This window comes from Python bivittatus, unplaced genomic scaffold (genome assembly GCF_059951505.1).
Source record: "Python bivittatus isolate LINGU-HERP-01145 unplaced genomic scaffold, Pbiv_v1 ctg000980_np1212, whole genome shotgun sequence".
In the NCBI taxonomy this organism is placed as follows: domain Eukaryota; kingdom Metazoa; phylum Chordata; class Lepidosauria; order Squamata; family Pythonidae; genus Python; species Python bivittatus.
The window spans coordinates 19,701,828-19,722,978 of record NW_028277125.1 but is presented as its reverse complement, the minus strand read 5'-3'; the positions used below and the strand labels follow the sequence as shown (position 1 = coordinate 19,722,978).

General features: G+C 37.0%; 1 protein-coding gene across 2 annotated transcripts in view; it reads left to right on the top strand.

The window, feature by feature from the left end:
* SMC4 (structural maintenance of chromosomes 4) overlaps window positions 1–21,151 on the top strand; it is a 63,107-nt gene that overhangs the window by 24,087 nt on the left and 17,869 nt on the right. For both annotated transcript variants that reach the window (XM_007429945.4, XM_025167783.2), the window contains exons 11-17: window positions 578–811; window positions 5,626–5,811; window positions 7,173–7,334; window positions 11,008–11,233; window positions 11,316–11,395; window positions 15,754–15,906; window positions 17,372–17,498. In XM_007429945.4, coding sequence (XP_007430007.1) covers window positions 578–811; window positions 5,626–5,811; window positions 7,173–7,334; window positions 11,008–11,233; window positions 11,316–11,395; window positions 15,754–15,906; window positions 17,372–17,498 — 1,168 coding nt within the window. The remainder of the gene's footprint in view (window positions 1–577; window positions 812–5,625; window positions 5,812–7,172; window positions 7,335–11,007; window positions 11,234–11,315; window positions 11,396–15,753; window positions 15,907–17,371; window positions 17,499–21,151) is intronic.

The following is a 21,151-nucleotide window of genomic DNA, read 5'->3' as shown; positions in this document are numbered from 1 at the left end:
GAGAATTCCTGGAAGCTTGGTATTCAGACAAGGCAGCCATCAATAGGCACATAGAGATAAACAACATCTACACATTATTCAAAAGAGACAATGAAAAGGAAAACAAAAGACCAGAATACCTCCTCACCAGCAATCATCACTCAGATAAGCAGAGATTAACACCAAGATTATCACCAGACATGCAATCAGCAGTAAACAACAGCCTAATTAAGGAACTACCAGAGGGAAAAAATAAAACAAAACCCACATCCCCACCAACAGTGGCAGGGTATGCCACTGTATATAAACAGAGAGCAAATCCCATTCCATTCTAGTACTGAAAATGTTACCTAGCCGGGTAACGAAACATTTGCAAGAAAACAGCCAAGCTCAGAGAACCCCAAGGACTCCATGTTGGAATCTGCTTAGAACATTCAAAACAGCCTTTTTGATCTCAAAACATTGTGCACACTCATATCTTAATGGAATGCAATTTGGCGGAGATTGTTCTTGAAATTTGGTATTGATATATTAACTTTTATAGTAAGAAAAGTCTAACAGATTGGGTTTTTTTTTTTGTTTTTGGCTCCTTCCCCAGGACAAAGAAAAAGAACTCATGGAATTCAGCAAAACAGTTAATGAAGCACGTTCAAATTTTGACATGGCCAAATCAGAACTTGATCTGTATCTTAGCGGTCATAATACTGCAGTATCTCAGCTAAAAGCAACAGAAGATGCTCTTCAGACTGGTTCAGGAACACTTAAGGAAAGGTTAGCTGCTATCAAAGAATTGGAATCAAAATTACCTCAAACAGAGCATGAGCTAAGAGAGGTCAGACTTTATTCAAATATCTTTATATTTCTGAAATGTATAACTTTATTTGTGGTGTGCTAGAAATCTGGGGTGGGTGGTTTTTTTGACATTAAGAATTGTACTTTAAAAACATATATCTTAAAAACATATGTTGTCTTTTAAGGTTTTAGGAATGTGGTCGGTGATGTGATGATCTTGTGGGAGTGGAAAATACCAAACCTGGGCCCATTTTTGGTCAAGTTGGTGGCTTTCAAGAGATAAAATGGGCACTTTAAACTTTGCAGAGCATATTCTTATACATAACATTTTTCTTTCTTTTCATGTATGGTCATTTCTTTGGGAGCTGCAAAATGGTTTTAATATACGTCCCTCCCATTGTAGTTTTTTTAGTTTAATAGATTTTTTTATTTTTAAGTTATCATAACCAAGACAATATATATGTAATCTATATACTATGAAAAATCATTGTATAAGAATTTTGCCATGTGTTTTATTGTCAGTAGTTTCCCAAAACCTTTTGGTTCTGAATAGTTTAAGACATAAAGATATTATGATTTGGGGATATACTGGAGAAATATGAGGGCTGTACATTTTACAGTGCTTACTCCCATGCGTCCATCATGATTCATTTTTCCCTTGATGTCAGAGTTTCTGATGTTGGAAAGAATTAGCCTCAAGAATGATGACAGGTTCTCACATTTGGATTTTAGGTCTTGAGACTGGATACTTTTGTCTGTTCTCAGAAGGAGAAATCTGACAAAGTCTGAAATGTTTGAGATACTGTCTCAGGGTGCATAGGATAGCAACTCTATTCTGCATAAAGAATAAAGTTGAAAGTGGCCCTGAAGCTCAACTGAATCTGATAAACTGAATTAATCTTTAGGTCTACTCTGAACAAAAGTTAAAGGGTCCTGTGTCAGTTTCATTTGTTGATTCACTTAGGAACAGGTACATGTTGTCCTGAATTAAAGATAATTTTTCAGAAATATACCTGATCATACATGCCTGATTGTAAATTTTGACCCACATATCATAACACTAACATCCCACCAATCACTGATTGAAACCATTCTTTGTTTTTCTGCCCATGTTTCATACTTCTTTCTTTGACTTATTTGGTGAGTGACCCTGGCATCCACTGACAATTATTTGCCTTTTCCAGAAGAAGAAGGCTTGAACTCATCTCCCTGTTTGTCTTCCATGACCCTGTCCTCAGTTATTTCAGGTGTTCTCTTTGTTATTCTGCATGCACAATGTACATTCAGGCAGCTTCTCTGAGTTTGTGGTCCTATCCTTATCATACACTTTCACATATTAACCCAGCCACAACAATCAGGGTGGTTTTCTTATTCTGCTGCTGTATTTTAGAGAGAGACATGACTGTTGTTGTTGTTGTCATCATTGCTTCGAACTACTAGCTCTGTGGGGGATGCTGCTTAATATGGTTTCACCTTTGCTTAACTGCATCTCTGATTATAAGACATTTCACATATTTCTGGGTCTGATTTTGGTCAGCCATAACAAGTTTCACCAGTTTCCCCAGTACCCTAGATTTATTGGTCCACAAAGCTACTCTTGTCTTCTATATCCCTAGTATCAACTTCAATTCCCCAGTGAAGAAATGCTGCTATTATATATTTCCTGTCTATACATTATAACTATTAGAATTAAGCTTGCTTCCCTACATATTCTCTATTATTTTTCGCCAGTAATGGAGTAAAATAAAGGGCTCAAATCCAGCTGAATCCTCAGATCCCCAAATGCACCTAGTAGAAGGTTTTTGTTTACTTCCAGTTGTGCCACAAGCTTCCTTTTCTGTAAGGTTTTAACAGTCTTGGCCTCAGAATGGACAAAATGAGGATCAAACAGCCAATGCTGTAAAACTTTTTCCACCAAGAAGTGCTGTTCTAGTGGACAGCTCAGCAGCTGCATTGGCTTCTGGGATAATAGTAAACAAGAATGGGGAAGATGCCAAAAACCCTGAGGACAGGAAAATTGAGGCATTAGCAGTGACTGTTTATAGGCAGCTACAGTGACATCCATTCTTTCCAGAGCTTCCATACTATGGTCTAAGTAACTAGTAAAGCTCATTCCATTAGAGGAAGAAGAATTATGACAGTGTGAATGAATTAGGAAAGATAGTAGCATTCGTGCCAGTTGCTAACTTAGCTACCATATAGTTCTCTGCAAGAGCCATGGATGCAAGTGTTTACATTTGAAGGCAGTTGTGACTACAGAACAGGAATATGGATTCTGAATCAGAATTAGTTATAATGTTCAGACCTAATATTCAAGGGTGGAATATTTGGAAAAGCCTTAGATCAGTGACAAGGACAAAAAGAAAGGCTTACTGTTAACTAGCATGTCCCCTATCCTACACAGTCCTTTCAGCACTATGGCAGTCAGAATAGGAACCCAGATTATAAGGGAGTTTGTGTGTTTTGGCCATGGCAGTGTTCCTAACCTAAACATAAATCGTAATCCAAGGATGCCCTTCCGTAGTACCCAAAGGAGTGATGCAAACAGCAATGACAATTTCTTCTCTGTAGTGGATGGAAGATTGGTAGATTTTGTACATCTATGGACTCAAATAACTACAGGCATGTGGATTTTGCAAGTAGTGATCAAAGCTGTAGCATAAGTTCAGGTTACATTATAAACATGTCATCTCATCACCCAGGACCCACCGAGAAACTAGCTGTCCTGGAGGCCATAGAATAGGAGTACAAAAACTACAGCATTTCTTTTGTGGTTCTCACAGCCCCACAGAATGAGTAGGGACAAACATTTGGGACCTTTTAGAACAAAATAGGGTGCAGGGTTTTAAGGAACAAAATGGGTATGCTAATGTTGCAAGTGGTTAAGGGCATCCATTTCATCCCTTAAGACTCCTGAACTCCCCTCCCCGAAATGGGTCCTGACCACAACTGTTTTTGTAATGCTATCCCTAACATACCACACAAAACCTAGTGTGCATGGATGAGGATGCACATATGACAACTTCAGAAGGTTCTAGGCTCCCTTCAGTACATCTTAGCAAACAGATCCCAGAGGTGTTTACCACTCCTCCTCAAGTTAAATGCTCTCTGATAGTGGCACTCTTGAAAAGGAGTACATTTTGTTAAGCAATTTACCACTTATGCTTAAAGCTTTCTCAGTTGAGTATTGCCAGCAGATCCATGTTAAACACTAGAAATTTCTTCCGTGGGTGTTACAGAAAGTTCTTTCTTTCAAATGTTAGGAACTTTCTAAGTTACCAGCCTCCCTAGTGGGACTGTTCTGATACATCTCATTCTTGAATACTTTGCTCCACAGTAGGACATCAGACTTACCATGAATATCCTTTTTCCACAGTGGACACGGGACATCTCCCCTCTTTTCCTGCACAAAAAATGGTTAAGCTACTGCAGTGGACATTTACAAAGTTTATTCCTCTTCTTTTAACCACTGTTGCTTTATATAGGTTTCTTTTCCCTGCTTTTCTATAGTGTATGCTCTTAAGAACCTAAATTCATCATTCCAAAACTTGGCACAGGCTTTTTCTCCCATAGAAAAATGGATTAAGTATTGATCCTGCTGCTGTTGGTTTTCCTGTTTCCACAGTAGAAGGACTTTCATGGTAAATCTTGGGTTCTAATTTGTGTTTTTACACGCATACATATAATCTAACTATTTTACTGTAGATTTCATCCATTTAGATAATTGCAAAATGCTCCAACTCCACGATTTCCAGAAGATTACCATAAATACACTTAAGAAAGTATAAGAAAGGAAAACCCCCAAAATGAAAGGAAAGTATCAGAAAGAAAAGTCCTCAAAACATGTTTTTTTCAGCAAACCTGAGGATCCCCTGGTAATAGGGAGCCTGCACATTGGTTGTACTGTATGTAACATCTTCCTACTCATGGTCTTGCTTTATCTATTCTTACTGTTGTAATGGATTTGTAAAATGTTTTAATTCCTGGTTTTATTCTACGCCACCTGGAGTCACTTCAGGTGAGATGGGCGGCCACGTAAATTTGACAAAATTAAATAAATAAATGAGCACAGCAGAAAATGATTTTATTGACATCCTAATGAAAGATAGGTGTCATTTGTTTCAAAGTTCAGATGTATTATTAGACAGTACTTGATATATCTTTTGCCCAATATATTTGTAGAATCATAAATAAAATGTTATGAGTTCTCAAAAGTTTCCAGTAGTTGCATTGGGGTGTGTGTGTGAGAAATTGGGTTGAAGTTATGAAACAGCCACATATGTGAACCAGGAGTAGCATAATTTTAATCTAATGAAAAATTATTGCCCATGGCATTGATATCTGGAGCAAGTCATGATGATCCCAAGATGATATGTATGCAGTGATCTCATAACACAAATACCACACTTACATACTTCCATACTGATGCCCAAGACAAATACCTAAGTCATGGCATTTGTATGATGTGATGCATGTATCATCATTTGCCTCCCCCTTGTGGGGACTTGTGCCCTCCATATCTTATCCAAATAGGTATACAATTAGTTTTCAGTAGAATTCCCACTTTTTTAAGTAGTCGTGAGTACAGACATTGATTGTAGTTGTGAGTACAGACATGTATTGGCTGTATAAGAGATTTTCATTATAAAAAATTCTTTCTGACAATGTCTAATATAGATTTTCATTATAAAAAATACTTTCTGACAATGTCTAATATAGATTTTCATTATAAAAAATACTTTCTGACAATGTCTAATATAAATGTTTCCATTCTTAAGTGACTCCAAAGGTTAAGTTCATTAAACTACTTGTAGAATTTTAAAAATAAAATAATGTTGCTTTCTTTCTTTTAAGAAAGAACATGAGTTGGATAAACTTGTAAAAGAGGAAGCAGAAATAAAATACTACATAGGAGACCTACGTCAGAAAGTAGAAGAAGCAAAAAGTTCATTGGCAATAAATAAAAGCCGAGGAAAAGTTCTTGAAGCTTTAATTCAGCAGAAGAAATCTGGAAATATTTCTGGAATATATGGAAGACTCGTAAGTTGTTTTGTTTTTTACTATTTTGTCATTTTCCCCTCCTTACTCTTCTGAACTGTAATTTAGAGAACTATAGTCATTGAGAAAACATGTGTTAGCGGGAAATGGCTGCTAACTTATGATGAAGCTTAATTTTGGTCATGCCCAGGAGACTAAAGAATCTTCTTGCTAAGGTAAAATATTACTAAATGAACAAAAAGCTTATAACATTATAAATAAATCAAATCATATCTGTATTACTGTCATAGACCAGCATAAACTAGGGTACAGTCATTAAAAAGAAGTATAAGGGATCAAACATATATAGTGAAAATCTAAAAAGAATTATAAAAAGCTAGAAAATGTAAACGATATGTTAGTTAAAAACTAAAAGTATATATAAAAATGTTATAAGTAAATTCTGCTTCAAAGGTAAGCCAGATTTCCAAGCATTTTTTACAGAAAGCAAAAGGAAAGGAAAAGCATAACATTAGTCTTTTCATTTTAAATCTAGCTCTTTGGTCATATACACCAAAGTTTTTTGTTGCTATGCTACCGTAAACTAGTATTCTACTCTCTTGATTTTATTAGTGTTTTGAAAATATTTAAATTATAATTTTCATTAAGGAATCTATGAAGATGTTCGGTGATTGATCCATTATTAATATCTCACATAAAATTCAGGTCTTAAATCATTATAGTACTTGGCAGCAACATTATCCTGCATGTTCATTTAAAATCAGGCTGCATTTATCTACATCCTTATGCATGCACCCATGCATGTACACAAAGTGGTGCATTCCTTTGATGTTGAAGAAGATTCAAATATTGACTCAAAGATCTTTAAGCTTCAGGAGATTTTGTTCATACCTGCTGCAGAATTAATTGTGCATGAGATAATGGTTTCCTCGAGTTGAGTTATATTCCTGATGATTCATGACATCTAAATGTTTTCCTGAGAGCAATATGGAAGAGAGTTGCTATCGCCATCTTCTGGATTTATTTGTTTTTTTTAAGTTCTCATCCTAGCATACTGTCTTGATTTTTCCAGGTGGTCTCTCATCCAAGTACTAAGCCTAATCGTGTTTAGCTTTTTCAAGATCTGCTACAGTCAACAAAGTGCTATGACTGACAATGCTTACAAAACTTCAATTAATTTATTTGAATTAAATGCATCTAATTCTTTGGACTCTATCTACTATCTCCACGCTTCCCATTTTAATGATGGAGTTTAGAACAAAGAAACTGATTGCATTAATAATTTCTCTTAGTGAAAGTGAAGTGTGGTTTTTTTGAAAAATGTGGGATTGTTATGCTAATATATATGCTTAGTAACTTCTGTTTCCTACCTGAATGCTAAATACTTGCTTTTTTGCCAACAGGGTGATTTGGGAGCTATAGATGAAAAATATGATGTTGCGGTATCATCATCATGTGGAGCATTAGATCACATAGTTGTTGATACCATTGATACAGCTCAAGAATGTGTTAATTTCTTAAAGAAGCAAAACATAGGAGTAGCAACATTTATAGCTCTTGATAAGGTTTGTGTGTTTTTAATTTGTTCTAATTTGTTGTAATGAGTAGGGTTTTTTTTTCTAATTTGAAAAATTCTAATTTTTCCAATAATTTGGAAAAATGATTTTATATTAGAGCTATATTCAGTTAGTGTTATTTTGCAATGCCTGATGTTTAAAATATAAAATAAAATAATGGGAACTATAATTTTTATGTCATTTTTATCATCTTGCTTCAGGAATTTTTTTGCCTTTAAGCCTATAATTAACACGAACTGTTTTCATGTATGTATGAGGATGTATCCATTAAAATTACCCATGTTTTCAATAATTTTGTGTAATCTTCTAATAGAGTCCCCATGTATTTTAGCAGCTGGTCAGAATATTTGTTTTTTTAAAAAATAAGCAAATCTGAACCATCCAAGATTCTGTTATCACTGTTTTAATAAAAGTAGTTTTAGGTCTGTGCAGTTTTAGGTCTGCACAGTGTCTGTTTCTTAGTCTAGTTTATCTTATAGGGCTGACAGCACTCTTGCAAGCCTCAATGTGCTTTCCTTACTCCCTCTTTTATTTTCATGAGAATTAAATGTGGGGACCGGCTGCCTGAGATGGTTTCATAAGCCACTTTCTTGGCCTGGATTCAAGTCTTGTTTATCTGATTATTGCTTTGGTAGTGGATCTTCCCTCTGTCCTTCAAGCCCATCTTCTTCACTCACTACACTTTTCAACAGGCCCTCTCTGGCTATACTTGACAATTATTGCCCTATCTCCAATATCCTCTTTTTGAGGTTGTCGGAAGATTGGCATGGAGTCAGCTGCAGAGTACCCTAAAACAAAACTAGATTAACTGGATCCTTTTCAGTCAGGGTTCAGATCTGGCTGTGGAACAGAGATGGCATTGGTTGGTCTGCTGGACGTTTATCAGTTCCGGAATGGTATGTGGTGCGCCTGCCTGAGCGTATTAGATATTTTAGTACCATCAACCATGGTGTCTCTGATGGAATGTCTAACAGATTTTGGTATCACAGAGGAAGAAACAAAATGGTTCTGGGAGGGAAGTGGACCAATATAGAAAAGAATCCTTAATTCAGGAGCTTTCAAGATTCTGTTACATTATGCAGCCAAAAATGTAGATATTTCCAGAAATTCAAGTGATTCTTGTTTCCTGAGTTGGGCTTGACAGTATCCTGGACCATCTGCAAAGGTTGGGGATTGGAGGTACTGTTTACAGTGGATTGTTCCTTTCTTATTGAGTGGTTCTGTGGGTTGTGGTTGTATGGGAGGAGAGGTTAATTTAAGAGGTAATTTAAAGTCTGGTGTGGACTGCCTCACGTTTTGGTTCTCTCCATGCTGCTCTTTTATATTTATATGAAACCACTGGAGAATCGTTCATCTGTTACAATATCATTAATATGCAGGCATACCTAGTTGTACATTGCCACCTGGAAATTCATCAGTCTTGTCTTGGTGTTTGGAGCTTTTTGGAATCTGGATGGAACAAAATAGGCTAACATTGAACCCAAGCAACACAGAGTTGCTCTTTGTTCTTTGTGGTTTTCTGTTATCTCCAGTGTTGTTTCTTGGATGGGAAGACACTACCTCTGAGGAAGAAGGTCTGTGGCTTGGGGACATTTCTGGACTCATGGCTACTGCTAGATGAGAAGGTACAGGCAGTGGCCAGTAGGGCCGTGCTAAGCTTTGGGTGATGGGCCAGTTGTGGCCTTACTTAGAACAGGAGGATCTCCCAACAGTGATTGATATATTCATCACTGCTTACTTGGAATAATACAGTGTACTCTATATGCGACTGGTGGTTAAAATACAATAGTCAACATGTCTGGTGTTTAGCACCATTAGCATATTACTCCAGTACTGCAGGCCTGCATTGGCTCCCAATTTTTTTCTGTGTGCAATTCCAAATTCTGGTTTTAACATATATAGCTCTGTGTGGTAGGATGCCTAGATATCTGTAAGACTATCTTCTCCAGACAGAATCAACATGTCCAGTATGATATGTTCATCCCAGGAAAAGTGTTGGTAGTTCCTCACTTGTGAAGTAACAAGGGAGCTGAGGCTCAGAGATACTTTTCTGAAATGGCACCTGTTCTTTAGAACAGCTTCTCACTAAAAGTTAGATTAGGCCCCTCTTTAGTGTTCCAGAGTAGCCTTCCAGAAGTTGGTTAAAACAGAGCTCTCTGAGGCATTTTGGGACTAAGTTGTAATGATGCTACCTGTGTTTATTGTTTATGTTTATTGTTAGTTGCTCCATTTTAATCTGAGTGAAATTATTTTAGTATGTCATGTTGTTATTACTGTGGATATTTTAAGTTTTAGAATTATTGTTTGCTGTTGTAAATCATCAGGAGACCTTGGAGATTTCAGCTCTATATAATTTGATTAATAAATAAAAGGAAGTATCACTTAAAAAGCTACAGTACCTCTCAAAATAGTAGCTGTATTTTCTGCTGCTCGTAGCTTTTGTTTATGCTAGCTTCATCATGTTTATCTTTCTTTATAATGAGATTTGTATATTTGGTGGTGAGTTTTGAAATATGGGAAGCTAGGTGTGCCCTACACAAGAATTTATAGATATTTTTTAGATGTTCTAGGATTTTTGGTAACTTGTAACTATTTAACTCAAGGTTTATGTCTTCCAAGGATTAGATAAATTTATGCTTCCTTGATTATGGTGGAACCCTAAATATTTTAATGAATGTTTTTTAATAATTTTTGTAAAGTGATTTGGCTTGAGATCATTCACATTCATTTGTGTTATATGTTTTTAATTCATAATTCCTACTTATTTTGGAATATATGACAACTTTATTTTGTAGTGCTTCAGTTACAAACAATGTGGCTTCAAAGTTTTTGTGGGCTACTTCTACAGATACAATCTGATTAGCTTTTTTTAGATGCTTTAACTGCAGATTTTATTCAGATTATGTTCTTAATATTGCTAGAATAGCCAGTTTCTTAGTGTAATTAGCAATTTATGATAGTATATTTATATACTTGTATCAGCAATTATTAATTGCTACAAATATTATTTTGTATATTTTTAGCTCAAAACTATAGTTAAATAAAAGATTGAAATGAGACTGATAGTAATTTAGTATCTAAGCTTTCCCTAACCTGATGTTTTCCAGATGTGTTGTAGCCCCAACTTACAGAATTCTGAATCAGTATGGCCTTTGCATGAAATCTTAAACACATTTCCTTGGGGGTAAACCACAGTGGATTTTCCTGTAAATCATTTGAGACATCAGAGATGACAGGTTTAGCCATGAGGCTATTCAGATATCACTGGATGTAAGACAACCAAAATTGTCCCTCCTCCCCACAATTACGTGGGTTTAAGAAAGCTATATGTCAACTAATTTTAGCAGCTCTCTGCTTGTACCCCAACCATTAAAAATGCCTGGCACCCAGAAAAGTTGGGCAAAACTTATAAGCCAAAATGTCATTTTGCTAAGAAATTTTGGTGGTATGCTCTCTGGATGCTGGGGTGCTACAGGTTGCCCATTCCTGTTGAAAATATACATTAAGATTCCATTTAAGAAAGGACTGAAAAATGTTTTCTAGTATCATTAAGATGCCAGTAAAAATCCACACAACATTGAACTGTAGATGTCTATGTGAAATGCTTATGTAATTTTTAAAAGAATCTATTGCTTTTGTGATGGTTTTCATCCTCCTCCAGATGGCAGTATGGGAAAAAAGTATGGGAAAAATTCAGACTCCTGAAAACATCCCGCGTCTGTTTGACATGGTGAAAGTGAAAGATGAGAAGGTTCGCCACGCCTTTTACTTTGCATTACGTGATACTCTGGTAGCCAATAACTTGGATCAGGCCACCAGAGTAGCATTTGGAAAAGGTAACAGATGGAGAGTCATAACGTTGCAAGGACAACTTATAGAACAATCAGGTACTTTTAAAATACAAAAACAAACAAAATGGAATGTATATATAAACTTAGCATTTCTGACTGTTTCTTAATACTTCCATAGGAACAATGACTGGTGGTGGAGGAAAAGTAATGAAGGGTAGAATGGGATCCTCTGTTATAGTTGAAACATCAGAAGACGAGGTTAGTAGATTGGATAAATGTTGAATATGTATTTAATTTATTTGTATTTCATTTCCCATTATAACGAACTTCAAAGTGGCTTATAGTCAAGAACTAAAATACATACTGCAGGTTTAAACAATAAAAATAATTTAATTTAAAGTTTAAGGGAAGGAAAAGAAAACCAATGAATACATATAGCAATTGTATATAAAGGCCTGGGAAAATATATAATATTGAACATTTAAGTGCCTCACAAATTTCAGGAAGGAGAACATTCATGAATAAGATGACACCTTCAAATAACTTCCAGACAACACTTTTGCTTTCTCAGGAGACCTTCCCATCAATGAGTGTTTTAAGGCAAAATGATCTGTCAATATCATGAACCTAAATTGCTTAGGCCTTATACAGGTAGCCCTCGTTTAGTGACTGCAATTGATTCTGATGACTCAGTCATTAAGCAAAATGGTTGTTAAGTGAACACGTGACAGGGAGAGAGAGGCTCAGCAAAAATCACTGGTTGCTACCATCTCATTCAGATAAATTTCTCTTGTACGGTATCCTGTGCCTGATGCTTTTTTTTTTCTTTTTTTGCCCCTTTGCAGGGCAGAGAGATTGCTTAAACAAGCTATCTCTTCTTGAGCTGCTTTTCTCTGCAGCCCAGCACTTCCCTAAGAAGTCTAACCGCAAGTTAACAAACTCAGCTCTCTGACCTCAGTTAGTTGGTTAGAATCCTGGGGACAGCTTGCAGGTGCTGCCTGAAACTGACCAGACCTTAACCAGTTTCATGCTGAAGGCTTTTGTTGTGGTAAATGCGCACATTGGTCAGAAAATGAATTTTTATTATTTATTACTGTTGTATTTGCAAATGGTTGCTATCTGAGGTAGTTGCTAAACAAGGACTACCTGTATAGCAAGAGAAAAAATTGAACCTGGCCCAGTAATGAAGTTGCAGTCAGTACACTGTCAGAATCACTCCCTTCTTCCCTCACTTTCAGATGGGCCTAGTTGTCATCCAGACAACACTTTTAGAGTGGCTGACTGAGTAAATATGGGATACTGCTTTTTAGCTGGGATCTTTGCTCCAGGCATTATGTTGATGGTATAACATGCCCAATGAGGAGGCAACTTAGCTGTTCCCAAAACACATTCGCAAAATCTGTGTACTTTTCTGACAGTGGTTGAGAAGGAGAAAAGGAAGAGTGGGCTGCCTGCAAATGGTGCTGTTGAGAAGGAAAATAAATTGTCCCTTGAACCTAGTGGATATCCAGATTATCAATTTGTAGGCAGTCTATCCTGAGTACTGTGTGGACGTATAAGGAGGCTGTGATTATAGAGTGTCTGTCATTTATTTTCAACTGCAGAGGAGTTGTATGTTGCAAAATAGAACTAGTTCAAAGATATTGCTTGTTAATTTTCTCAGGTAGGATTCTCTAATAACTGTTTGAGCAGCTCCAGTTGACATATAATAGTCTGATCTTTGAAATTAGCTGTTGTATCAGAATCTAAAAGTGTGGAAAGTTATATTTTTGCCCTGTTGGAAATATGAAGAGTAAAAAGGATAATAAAAAGCATTTGTTTTAGCTCTTCTTAATTTTCTGAGAACCCTACTGGGCGGGTAGAGAACCTGCAAAGTTTTCTGAAGACAGAGTGCTCAAGCGATTCATTATTTACTCATGAGGTGACTTGCAGTTCCATAGGTAGAGCTCTGTGGAACTCAGAAGAAGCCAACAAAGAAGAAGGAACTTTAGTGGGATAAGCCGAGTCTTGGTGACCTAAAGCTCTACAGTAAAAGCCTAAACTGTGATGTCCCCTTCTTTGATTTCTGCTGCAGACAAGAATCTCTTCACCACTCTTATTTGATGGTTCTGTGGTGTGGGAGTCTGAGGAAGTCCCAGGGAGCGGGGGCTAGGGTGACAAAAGACTTTAAAGCCAATTCCCCTTATTCTTTCCTCTGTGGCTCAGTTCTTCTAGTTGCAATCAGTTAACATGCAACACTGAAATTATTCTTCCAAATTCTCTGAATGTGCCTTGTATTACTAATTCATCTTTCAGTTCATCAGAAAATCCTTCCCGAAGTTCGTCAAGTCAGGGCAAGATCATTCCAACATACATCTCTGGCATACAACAGGAAATCAGCTACCTTTTCACAAATTTGGCAGTTTCCTTGCTTCAGCTTATAAACCTCCCAATTTGCTGTTACTCTCCTGGGCAGATTGGTAAATGGTAAATTTCTAACAATGCCTTATTGCTCTCAGTGAGCAACACAGCCCATTTGGCTGTCTCTTTCAGCGGACTAAGAACAAAGACAACCTTGGTCTGATCTGTAAGAAGTTCCACGGTTCAGCCCACACTGTGTTAAGTCAGAAATTGAGCTTGAGTCCTCCCAAACTTCTCTGATAGAGTTCCAGAAGAATGGAACAATATTGACTGTGCAAAAACTTGTGGAGCCACTCTCAGCTGAGGTAAATCTTGTCCAATTGTTGTGTTAGCTGTAACATGACATTGTGTGGGTTCATTTAATGATGAATTTGCCTGCTAGGGATGCTATCAGCAAGGTGTTTTAAGGATCAGTCGCCATATCCTAAACCTAGATGGCATAGTCTGATATCTCTCTGATGACGGAGTTGTAAGGCTTTCAAGATTGATGTCAATCCTTTGAGGTAGTCAAGGTCAAGAAACAGCCACAGAATGTTCTTTATTATTGTAAGGTAAATAACAGCCCTGAAAGCCTGAGAGTTTTTCTCTACTCCGTCTTATACAAAACAAAATCAGGGAGGAGTTATTTTGAGTTTCTCATGCTTTCTTTGTAAGACTGAAAAAACTCCTCCTTAATAGTTTGCTCATTCCTTCCCCTTTTCTAAGGTCAGGTCTACATTCCTTCACAGCCATTTGCTATAGGAGTCAAGCCCAAAGGCATGATTAATGGAGAAAAAATATAGGTATTACCCTCAATGGATAAAAATATAAGAACTATGCCGAACTATGCCCTCGTCATTGCTTAATGCTGTTGGACACAAGGCATACATGCAATTTATATTTTATTGCATGTGCTGCAGGAATATATAACTATCTTGTCTAGGCACCATTGATGGTCTTATATCCCTGAATTTGTCTGTTCTGATTTGACTACTTTACAGGAATGAAATCAATAATTTAGCTATCCGTTGTTTTCTCTGTCTGGAATTTCTGTCATCTAACTTCACTGGATAAGTCAGGTTCTGATATGAAAGAGGGAGAAAATAATTGTTATATCAACTTTATGTTGTATATACTGTAGTTTCATACGTCTGTATGAGATTCTCTCATTTTTTTCTTTTTAACATAATTCAGTTTATTATATTCTTTAACTTCCAATCCAATTTTTTAAAAAAATTATATATCTTGCTTCCTATTGTTCTGCCCATTTCAAATCTATATTTCTTCATATCTTCTTATTCAGTAATGCAATGTAAAATTTTGTGCATGACAGGATACAGGTTGACATTCACATCTGGTCATTTTATTAGCCAGACTTTAGAAGGGAGAGATGCTCTTTGCCACATGGATAGATACCCCAGCGCCTCCCACTTGGAGACAAAAGTTTCAGTCCCTTTAAAAACAAAGGGAGAGCTCAAAAGGCAGAATTGGAGAAGGAATCAGAGGGAAAAGCTGGAAAAACTTAGGGTTTTGTACATCTCCCCAGCAGCCTCAGAATTAACTTGTTGGAATCCTCAATTAGTGGGAAGTCCAGGAATAATTAAAAGAGTTAACTATTTGGGGAAACTGCTATCTCTGAAAGTTAGTGAAAAACATTTAGCTAGGTATCTTATCTTTAGTTTATATTTTGTTTTATTGTACTCTGCTAAAGTCTCCTGTCTTTTGTTTCTTTTTATAGGACAGGGCACTGATGAAATTACAACATTTCTGTAGAATTTTGTGTTCTGAAATATTAAATGCTGCTTAAATCTCTTTAGGGAGAGAGTTTTTTTCCCATTTAGAGCAGAACAGTTACATCCTGTGCTCTGCCTGGAACTTCTCTGTGCTTTCTTTTGTATTGTCTCTTGGATTTTCTGTTTAGCTGCTGTTCAAGGGAACTGTATTTCTGTGCTTTAAGATATTTATTGCATCTTAATATCTAAAGTTAAAAATGTTATTACATTATATCCTTCCTTGCATTTGTTTTACCTTTGAATCATCAGAAAGACAAAACAGGATGCCAGGTGAGGCACTCCTCTATAAGGTGGGAGTGAAAGTAGGAACTTCCAAGCTGCTAATTCAGAGCAGGAGACAGAGCCAAAGTATAAAGACTAGAAGATCTTTAGGAGAGGAAGGTTGAGGACTCCCACCTTCCAGCTATTGATTCAGCCATGTTAACTTACATTTTACTTTTGCAGGTCTATGAAATGGAATCACAACTGCAAAAAAGTTCTGAAAAAGCTATGCTGTGTCAGGTACAGAAAGTGCAACTGGAGGAAATAATAGCAAAGTTACACAAAAATATTAGAGAAATGAAAAACACTTTAGAAAAATACACTGCCAGTATTAAGGTAATAATCATTGCTTGTTGTTGCATAGCAACTTTGACATAGTCTTATTTAAAAATAGTACCCAAGAAAGTAAATGCAAGGTTCTGAACCTCAGAAAATGAAACTGTTCTTTTGAACCTATACTTTTATTGCCAAAATCCATTTTACAGAAAAGAAAAACTGTGTCTAAGTGGCGAACCATGCCCAAGATCATAATTTTGTGCATCAATTAAGTTTCCCCAAAATACAAACTCACACATTTGATCCATAATTTTCTAGTCAAAAGTTCCTTTATTGGAAAGTAAATTAATTATGCTAGCATAAATAACTTTCACATGTAGATTAATATAGGAAAAAGAAGCATCATGAATCCCAAAGAAAAAATCCTTTCCTCATCCACTTTTATATATTAAAGACAATTATTTCTAAAATAATTAGAGAAAAGTAGTAGAGTATGGCTTCTGGAATTTCAACCTCATAAAAAAGCTGTACTCTGGCTTGCATGACCAGAAGGTGGTTTAAAATGGAAGAATTGCTAATATTCTGAGCTGTCTTTCATACGGATGCACTTTGGAAATTTTGATTCTAGCCCATAATCTGATCCAGCCCATTTTTGAACTCAATCTTTATTTTGCCATATTTTCTCCCCACAACAAAAGTTCTGTTAAGGTTTTAGAAAGTTAGCTTTGCTAAAAGGTAGACAGAATCCTGACAACCGTTGCATAATTTCTCTCCAACATTCTGTTGGGTTGGAAAAATTTTTAAAAAACACACCACTAGATTATAATCATAGGCCTTTATAATCTTTAAAAATTAAAATTCATGTCATTATACAGTGATAGTGTAGGTTCTCAACTCCTGTTTATGAAATCACTTGGTAGTAGTGTATGAGACAATGAATATTGCTGACATAGTGAAATATAAGCATATACTTGTCTTGCACAGCATTATCCAGAAATCACTATTATTTATCTCTGTGGGTAAGGCAATCATGCAATCTCTCCTCTGAAATGAAATCTTGAGTTTTTCACCATTTTTAATTTTTGAGAAAATGATTCTTTTTCATAATGTTTGCAGTTTTCTAGACATAACATTTACAGTTTATAATGTTTAAGTTGGTACCCCAATATTATGTGAAATCACAAAGTGATGCTCAACCCCCCCCCCCCCAGTTGCTGATCCCTGTACTAGGAACTTTCTTGTTGCTACTAGTTTTCCAATTCAAAGTCATCTTGGTTGAAACTATGCAAAGTTAATGCCCAGATTTGGGTCAAAATTTAATTTGATTTTTCGGATTTTTCTTGTATCATGAGATGGTGTTCAAGAAGAGTAGCTTTTGAGGAGCCTGCTGGTCTCGAGTAAATTGAGAGTTGTCTTTCACGTGGATTATGGACTCGTCTTTGTTCCTCTTTCTCTGAATGATAATTGCACTAAAGAACTTGGATATTTTGTGTAAACTGTTAACAAGCCTATTTTTATCTTTTAGAGTTTATTGGATCAAGAAGCTCACTTAAAAGTCCAGGTTAGAGAACTAGAAGCAAATGTAATTGCTTCGGCTCCCAATAAAGTCAAGCAAATAGAAATGGAGAAAAAATGTAATGGCTTCAAAGAAGGTAAATAGACTTTTTTGTGACAGATATTTGAAGATTAATTCAGAATTAATACATGTAAGGCTATAATTTTGACTATTAACCTTAAGTGTATATTAAAATACCAGCAAATGCTTGTACAGGTAGTCCCCAGTTTAAGAACGAGTTCTGTTCCCGAGGTCTGTCCTTAGGTCAAATTTGTGCGTAAGCTGGAACAGTATTATTGTATAATACGCTATAAGTAGTATTGTGTAATGAACTCAAACCATTGTATATTTAACTCAAATCATTGTATATTTAACTCAAATTTTGCTAGAATACATTCCATTCTTAACTATGGGTTGTCTATAACCTGGGCATTCTTAACCCATGGACTAACTGTATTTTAAAAAAATACTTGAATTTTATTAAATTTAGGCTGTAAATCTATACATACTTGGGATTAATTCCCACTGAACACAGCGGAGCATATATCTGAATAGATATTGATCTTGCTTTTTAAAAAAAAATCACATTTTTTAATTAACTAAATGCAAAAAAACAAAGAAAGAATACACAAAATTATACAAGAAGGGGAAAAAACTACCTCCCACCAACATCTAGGACATATATTGATAGACATACATATATCAATAAACAGGCATGATGACACAGCCAAGTCTTCAGGCCCGTCCTAAAGCCAAGAAGGGTAGGGGCCAGTCTGAGTTCTGGGAAATGGTGTTCCAAAGGGCAGGCTCCCCAGAAGAAAAGGCTTTTTTCCCGGGTCCTGTGAGATGACATTTGGTAGTAGACAGGACCCCTAACATGCCTCGCCTGCCAGATTTGATGGGATAGGTAGATATTTATTTTTCCAGTTGTTTGCAAGTACATTAACCATGGTAGATTTCTTCCTTCATTAAGGAGTATATCTTTTTGTATCTTGAGTCCAAGTATATCATGTTGGCATATGTTATCAGATCTTTTTTACTGTAATTGCCTGAAATAAATAGCATGTTATGTTGATGGCAGTAGTGAAATCATTGTATTTATCCTTGCTTTTAAGGAGTTCCAAAGTTTTAACAGACTTTTTCTTATAATATGCCCCTTTAGATCTTTATTTCCTTATACAGTGGTACCTTGAGTTACGAATTTAATCCGTTCTGTGACTCTGGTTGCAACTCGAATTGGTCGCAACACCAGGCAAATTTTCCCATAAGGTTCAATGTAATTACCGTTAATCCGTTCTGGCGTGGAGGACAGGGAGGCGGCTATTGCTTGGAGGGAGAGTCAGGGGCGGAAAAATGGCCGCGGACCACGTGTCAGGGGCGGGAAAATGGCCGCGGACCACGTGTCAGGGGCGGAAAAATGGCCGCGGACCACGTGTCAGGGGCGGAAAAATGGCCGCGGACCACGTGTCAGGGGCGGAAAATGGCCGCAGACCACGTGTCACGGGAGGAAAATGGCCGCGGACCATGTGTCACGGGAGGGAAAATGGCCGTGGATCTGGTTCATAACTCGAGGTGGTTCGCAACACGAGATAAATTTTTGGGGCCGGAGCTGGTCGTAACACGAAAAATTCGTAAGCAGAGGCGTTTGTAACTCGAGGTACCACTGAACCATAAATATCTCTAAAGCCCATTCTATGGTTGATATTCTACTATTAGGAAATTTTATCCATTCTGTTACTCATGATGGACAGCTTGCTCTATAATATAATCTGAGATTGGGAAAAGCTAATCTACCAATCTTTTTTATGTCTTGCAAAATTTTGAATTTTACTCTTGGTTTTTTCCTATTCTGTATAAATCCATTAAGTATTCTTTACCAATCCTACAATTTTTTAATCTGGGATTTCAATTGGTGCAATTTGAAATCAGTTTATTAGTTTATCTTGCGTAATGCTTTTTTGTTGTTGTTGCCTTATAACATAGCTAGGAAAGTTTTAAGGTTTTCTATCTTTCAAGGTCTTGTTTTATTTATTTCCTTAGTTTATTGTAATTGTTTTGAAATATGTCTTTATTACATCATGACAAGTAAAGTCCTAAATATTTCAGTAGATCTTTTGTTATCTCAGAGTCAAATCTCCTTTTTCACAATTTTTTTTCCTCAGAAGTGCCTTGCTATTATGCTTGTTTTCTTTTCATAGATTTTGTTTCTGGAAAACAAACCAGAATCTTTGATTACTTTTGTCAGCTCCGTGTGGAGCTTTGTGGTTTCATTATTATTAATATTTATTTTCAAGGCTGCCCAACTCAAACAGTGTGACTGGGCAGCATACAGCATAAACACACAATAAATTAAAGAGAAGAAAAAACAAAGAAAACCATATAACAATAAACAGACAATATAAAAATATTAAATGTAAAACGGAAAACAAGCACATAAGAAAACAAGCATAGGGGGACTTGCACTTAACTGGCCCCTAATACCTAGGGTAAGAGCCAGGTCTTAATGGCTTTCCTAAAGGCAAGAAAGTTGGGCCTGTCATATATTGGAGGGGGAGATTGTTCCAGAGAACAGGGGCAACCACAGAGAAGGCAGACTTCCTAGGTCCCATAAGATGACAAAATTCAAAAGAAAGAACCCAGAGCATATTCTCCCTGTGGGAGTGTGTGGTACAAGCAGATGTTTTTGGGAGAAGGCAGGGTTCCTCAAGTAACCCAGTCCTATGCCATGTAGGGCTTTAAATATAATCAGCGACTTGAATTGCATCCAGAACCCTATTGCAAGCCAGTGCAGCTCACAGTGTTACATGGGGATAACGAGCTGCTCCCATAACTACCTGTGCTGCTGCATTCTGGACCAGTAGAACCTTCCAGATGGTTTTCAAGGGCAGCCTCATGTAGAGTGCATTGCAATAGTTCATTGGGGAGGCGACCAAAGCATGAGTGACCATGAGCAGGGCCTCCTGGTCCAGGAATGGGCACAAATGGCATACAAGACACAGTTGTGCAAAGGTTTCCCTGGTCACAGCTGCGGCCTGTTCTTTGAACAGGAGCTGTGAGTCCAGGAGAACCTCTAAATTGTGCACCAAGTCTGAATGGTGTCGTGCCATTCAACCAGAACCAAAGATGGAAACTCTGCAACACCCGGATCTAAGGGATCCAAAACCCATAGCCACTCAGTCTTGGTGGGGTTGAGCTACAACCTGTTCTTCCCCATCCAGACCCACACAACATCCAGACACTGGGAAAATCTCAACAGCTTCACTTGGACAGCTGGGGTCAGAAATGTATACCTGGGTATCTTTGGCATATTGTTGATACCTCACCCTGAACCAACAGATGACCTCCCCCAGCAGCTTCATGTAGATATTAAAAAGTAAGGGCCTAGGGCTCAAGTGCTTACCTTCCACCAAGTGGAACTGGCTTTGGAGGAAGGAGGAGAACCACTTCAGAATGGTGCCCCCAACCCCGTTAGCTGGTCCAGAAGGATACCATGGTCAATGGTATCGAAGGCCACCAAGAGATCAAGGAGAGCCAGGATGGACACACCATCCTATCCTGAGCTCACTTACAGGTCATCAACTAGTACGACAGTGCTATTGGTGATACTCAAAACAATAGTTCTTAGAAATTCCACCCTTAACAGCAACAAATATGCGTGAAATATTAATTGAAGGAACGTAAAATAATAAGCCAATGCAAGAACTGAAACCACATTCCTTTCACAAGAATGTGTGTGTGTTTGATATTGTT